This window comes from Chrysochloris asiatica, unplaced genomic scaffold, assembly GCF_000296735.1.
Source record: "Chrysochloris asiatica unplaced genomic scaffold, ChrAsi1.0 scaffold00095, whole genome shotgun sequence".
Lineage (NCBI taxonomy): Eukaryota > Metazoa > Chordata > Mammalia > Afrosoricida > Chrysochloridae > Chrysochloris > Chrysochloris asiatica.
The window spans coordinates 4111601-4117777 of NW_006408613.1; the positions used below are offsets into that span (position 1 = coordinate 4111601).

The window sequence follows — 6177 nt, forward strand, 5'->3', positions numbered from 1 at the left end:
TTGCAGTCTGGCACATTAACCCACAGCACCACACCAGGATTCCATATGTGGAAACAGCCTCACAAAAATTCAAAGACCATAATAACTAATTCAGCAGAGATTTGAACACACATGTACCAGACCCCAATGCCTGTGTTTCCTTGTGCTATAGTTTCTGTTGTGGTGCTGTAGGATCAGCACTGGACTGTGAACCACAGGTCGGCAGTTCAGACCTTCCACTTGTTCCATGGAAACCCTATACAGGGTCTCTATGAGTTAGAACTGACTCAATGTCACTAACAACAAAACACTGGTTGAAATTGGTATTGTTACTAAATAGCTTGGCCACACAGACTGTAGAGCAACAAGACCGTGTTCTTGTTTTGGATTCTAGAAATCAAATGCTTTAGCACAATATATTTCCATATAATTCTTTGAATATTTTCATCCTATAACAATATGGATTTTGTAACTAATCAGCTGACTGTCATGAAAGGTAGAGACTAATTTGTATAATACCATAGCGATGATTTGGAATTGATTGAACAGCAACTAGCAACAGTAACATAGTTGAGAACAGAGGACTGTATAGCGTTTCCAAGGAGCAGGTGGTAAGCTTGAACCGCCAATCTTGCAGTTCAAACAGCCTTTCAGTCTGACACATTAACCCACAGTGCCGCACCAGTACTCCACCTCCATACAGTAGGGCTTCAAAAAGCTCATGGAAAAAAAATCCATTATCTTCTATTTCCATTTTTCCATGAGCTTTTTGAAACTCCCTTATATTTTCTTCTTCCATTCTCATGCTACCAGTGGGTACTATCTTGTCATGTTTATGTGTCTTTGTAAATGCGTATGAATAAAGGAAAGAACTTATCTGGGTTTTCTGCTGTTTCATAGGGTTACTATGAGTCTAAATCGACTTGATGGCATCAACAACAGCAGTATAATTTTTTTACAGTCTTTTTTTCATGCTAGGGTAGTGATGTGTGTAGCTTCTGTTATTCAACATAAAGTGAATTCTTTTTTCTTTCTTCAGATTGAAGACAAATGCATGAAGATCTTAGAAACAATTGCTTTGACTTCACTTTCCTGTTTTAGAAGCAACATAGGGCTCAGAAGCCCTGAATTTTACCCCAAGACTCCTTTAATACAAAATTTAGAATAATGAATCTCGAAAGTGATGGAACCACATCTAAGAGCATGTTTGACTTGGACTATGCTTCATGGAAAATTCGTTTAACACTAGTGGTAGCTGGCTTTTTCTTTTACCTGGGTGTTTTTGTTGTTTGCCACCAGCTGTCTTCTTCTTTGAATATCACTTACCGCTCTCTAGTGTCTAAAGAAAAGATCTTCTGGAATCTCGCAGCCACTCGTGCTGTCTTTGGTGTTCAGAGTACTATTGCTGGTGTGTGGGCTTTGCTTGTGGACCCTGTTCTTCATGCTGATAAGGCACGGAACCAGCAAAACTGGTGTTGGTTTAATGTTGCAACAGCAACTGGATTCTTTTTCTTTGAAAATGTAGCCGTTCACCTGTCCAACTTGTATTTCCGGACATTTGATTTGTTTTTAGTTGTCCATCATCTCTTTGCCTTTCTTGGATTTCTTGGATCAGTGATCAATCTCAAAGCTGGTCACTATCTAGCTATGATCACATTGCTCTTGGAGATGAGCACCCCCTTCACCTGCATATCCTGGATGCTCTTAAAGGTAAGTATGTCTTATAAAATGCATGATTCATTTGCTGTTTTCTCTAGTTGTCAGCAGAAGTTGAAGAGCTAAATAGTAATTTAATGTCTGTATTAATAGTTAGGACTTCATTGTGGACAATGCTATAAACTTATCAGCAGACTAAATTATAGCATACAAATTTATCAATAAACATTTTAGTTAATTCCTTTTATTAATTTTAAACTAATCTTTTAGGCTCCCAGCTCTATGCAAAAAGAAAACTCAGTGGATTTTCTAATTTATTTGATAGTGTTTGTAAGTCCTAGAAAATACCATTTTTCATTCTTTCAAACACTCTTTAAAATAATTCAAATAACAAGCATATACGCATATCTATTTTGTTTCTGAATAAGGATACTAATAAAGATACTGATAGGAAGTACTGGAGATATAGAATGGTTATTTGTCTTGCATGTTTAGTGACATTTGCTTTTTGCTTTTGAAAGTACTTTTTAAAAATAATGTATCTTTTATATGAATCTTGATTCTCATTTTATAATGTCAAAATGCCCTGTGTGCTAAACTCTTTTAAAATAACTTTGTAGTGTATTTTTTTGCTTTGATATTTTATATGAAACTTGAAGTATTTCATTTGGGGTTGTTAATGTTTAATGCATTCACCACAGAGTAGTCATATTGTTGATTCCTTGTTGTGTATAGAACACTGTGCTATGCTTTGAGAGGGAACAAAGTTAGAACATATCATTCATGCCTTGCACATCGAAGGTGAGTTGACAGTGTAACTGGTACAGACTCTTCCTATGTAAAATAATACAGGTGTGGCACTGTAGGATAAGCACTGGACTGCTAACCACAGGATCGGCAGTTCAAACCCACTTGAGAAAGCCTATACAGGGTCACTGTGAGTCAGAACCAACTCAGCAGTACTGAACAGCAACAACGTTCATATATAAAGGAGTTCTATGGCCTGTAAGATAAGCACTTGACTGTTGGCTAACTTCAGGATTGGCAGTTCAAATCTATACACCGCAGTCCATGGGGTAAAAATGAGACTGTCTGCTCTCTTAAAGACTTGCAGACTCTAACTATTAAATGTTGCTGTTGTTGTAAAGTGCCGTCAAGTCATTTCCAACCCATAGTGACCAAGGAACAGCTGGTGAGCTTGAACCGCCGACCTTACAGTTCAAACGGCTTTGCAGTCTGGTGCATTAGCCCACAGCACCATACCAGGACTCCCTAACTATTAATACAGACATGAGTTTACTACTTAGCTATGAATCAGAATAAACTCAGTGACTGTGGGTTTAGGTTTGAGTTATTTCTATATATTATGGTTGTTAAGTGCTGAACCAATTCTGACTCATAGAGACCCTGTATAGGATTTAGAGGGAGTGGCTAGTAGATTTGAATCGCCAGTCTTGCAGTCCAGTGCTTATCCTACCGTGCACAAACATTTATTGAACACAGTCCATGTATTGAGGTACTGCGCTGTTGTTGTCTTTGTGTGCTGTCATGTTGGTTCCTAGAGCAGCTGGTGGGTGTGAAGTGGCAACCCTGTGGTTAACATGCCTAGTAGTCCAGTGCTTTTCCTACATCGTCACCTGAAATTAAAAGAAAAACATTCTTGCTGTCCCCCAAAGTTATTCCAGTGTAGTACCAGATTGGGAGGTATGAATACAATCATAGAGCTGCTATATGCAAAATGAAGTGGGGTCTCCATTGATAGCCTAGGTGGCCTTTGGAGGAACAAGGGGAGGCTTTGAGTCATGGTATATGCAATTTTTTTGTTTGTTTGTTTGTTTTGAGATTTTATTATGAATTGAGTGATAGTTTACATGGGAGAACATCGGTTTTGCCCCTATCGCTTCATTGCAATGATTACAATCCCCTCTGTGCATCATCCTTCAACAGTATTTGCTTCTATTCCCTCCGGGGTTTCTTTTTTGTTTGGGGTTTTTGTTTTTTGTTTTTTTTTGATGTACGCAAAAATACTCAGGAATATATAATTTAAACAACCCAAGAGTACATTCTGCAATCCTGCCTCCTGGCTGCCAGCACACAGCCTTTCTCTTTCCATGAGGTCTAGAGTCCTCAGCTGCTCTATCTCTCCCTGTCATCATCTCTACCTCCATCTCTGGTGTTGCTGCTTCTCTGGATAGGGTCCCACATTCCACTCATGCTCTGGTATATGTGATTCTTGTTGTTAAGTGCCATTGAGTGGGTACCAGTTTACAGTGACCCTGCATAGAGTTTCCAAGGAGTGACTGGTGGGTTTGAACCATTGATCTTGTATGTTAGCAATCCAGTGCTAACATACAGTGCCACACCAGGACTGGGTTTCCAGGGAGCAATTGGTGAGCTTAAACTGCCTACTTTGTGGTTCAAAGCAACTTTACATTCAGCACATTAGCCCATAGCACCACACCAGGACTCCATGTAAGAGATAGTTTAATAAAAATCATTCCCAGTGTAAAACTTTAATATAGCTAGTAATGAAAAATAAATGGTACAGACAACAGGTTAGCCGTAATCACCTAGAAGGATCATTGTGAAAATATGTTTGGGAATATGGCATGAAGTGCTTGCAGGCATGAGTAATTAAGGTGAGCCTTATGCAAAGTAGAAACATAATTGGAAGCCATTAATTGACTAAAAGAATCATTTAGCTGTTGATCCAGCTGTCCTTTGAATTCCTATGCTGAAAAGAATGAGTCATCTATAAAGTTCTTGGTTTATGTGTGGGATTATTTTAGATAAGATGGTACCCCTATAAATATTGTGTGCACATCTCATAGCATATATCACACAGGTTTTCAGTTTTCTCTTTGTGGGTGCCATCATCACAGAAATGGATGGGGACTATGACTGTAACTTTGTTTCTCTAGCACTGGACAGAGTATCAAGCATTTTTATCGTCCCACTGTGGCTTGTGCTGTAGGATAAGCACTGAATTGCTATCCACAAGGTCGGTGGTTCAAACCTGTCAACCACCTTGTGAGAGAAAGATGAGGCTTTCTGCTGCCTCGGAAACCCTATACAGGGTTGCTCTGAATTGGAACCAACTCAACAGCACTTAGCAACAACAACAACAAAATGAAGGAGTACACATTGGTGAAAAAGCGACCGAAAGGTTGGTTTGAATCATAAGGTTGGCAGTTCAAATTACCAGCAGCTCCTTGGAGACCCTGAGAGTCGGAAATGACTAAACAACACAGCATTAATGTGCTAAGTAAATATGAACAATGTCATATTTATATCAACAATGATTTGAAAGTAAGGCTAGGAAAACACATTTTGTATGAGTTATGTTTTGAAAAGATAGTTATTTGTTATCTCAAATTTCTTATATTTTTCAGGAAATTCTTTTTTAAAAAAAAGAAGAAGCTTCCTCCTACTCTGATTCTACAAGTCAGAGTCAACTGCTGGTCTAGTAGAGTTAAAGTAGGAGGAAGCAGTTCTTTCAGGAGGTGTGGTGGTAAGGGTAGTTCTCCTTTTAAGCCCTCAGGATCTTTCAGGAAAAGCTAGACTCTGTGATGATCAGTAGAGTTGGAGACTTTATTTTTGGATTTTCCATTCTGTAAAGTTATTATGATACTGTTGGTACTGAGTGGAACAAGAGTTATCTAAGTCATAGTTTCTCAGTCCTTAATTGTGTTAACTTCCTTAACTGCCGACCTTGAGGTTAGCAGTGCTACAGAGCCCATTGTTGTATGGCATTGAGTCTAAACCACCCCCACCCTCTCCCACAAAAAACAACAAAGCTTAGAGCCTGCATTTCTTCTTGTTGTTAAGTGCCATCGAGTCCTTTCCAAATTATATGCACCCTGTGTAGGGTTTCCGAGGGGCTGCTGGTGAGTTTGAACTGCTGGCCTGTGGTTCAAACTGACCCTGTGGTCTAGTGCATTACCCCACAGTGCCAAACCAGGACTCTAAATAGTTTTATTTCTTATTTATTTCTTGTGTGGCACTGTAGGGTAAACACTGGACCCTGGACCACAAGGTCTATTTGAACTGCAAAGTCAGCATTTCAAACTCAGTAGTCGCTCTACAGAAACCCTATACAGGGCACCAAGAGTTAAAATTGACTTGGCAGTGCTTAACAACAACATATACATGCTAACTTCTGAGATCCAAAGTTATGTAAATTTACACAAAGCATACAAATCTGTGTTTATTATGTTATAAATCATTACTCCAACTTTTCTCAAAGTATGAGGTAATACCTGAATACAGAAATTTAAATGACTGAGCAAGATAAAAGAACTTTAAAATCTCAAGCTTTGTTGTTAATGTTTCTATTGCACATACTAATAATTTAAGGAAACCATTTTTTGTGAGTGAGGAAAATTATGGGAAAGATCCTTTTTAAAAATGAATCCTTATGTAGTAGGTCAAAATATCAACTGAGGGCGAAGGAAACTTCACATAATAATTAAACCTATCCCCTCTGTGCATAGGGTTGACAGGGATGGGCAACTTAGACATTGGCTACCTAAAATGGGGGGG

The 6177-nt window shown here is 38.7% G+C and overlaps 1 protein-coding gene across 1 annotated transcript in view; it reads left to right on the forward strand.

The window, feature by feature from the left end:
* The first annotated feature begins 1146 nt into the window (after positions 1–1146).
* CLN8 (ceroid-lipofuscinosis, neuronal 8 (epilepsy, progressive with mental retardation)) overlaps positions 1147–6177 on the forward strand; it is a 14613-nt gene continuing 9582 nt past the window's right edge. The window contains exon 1 of the mRNA XM_006866720.1: positions 1147–1689. Within this exon, the coding sequence (XP_006866782.1) occupies positions 1147–1689 (543 nt within the window). The remainder of the gene's footprint in view (positions 1690–6177) is intronic.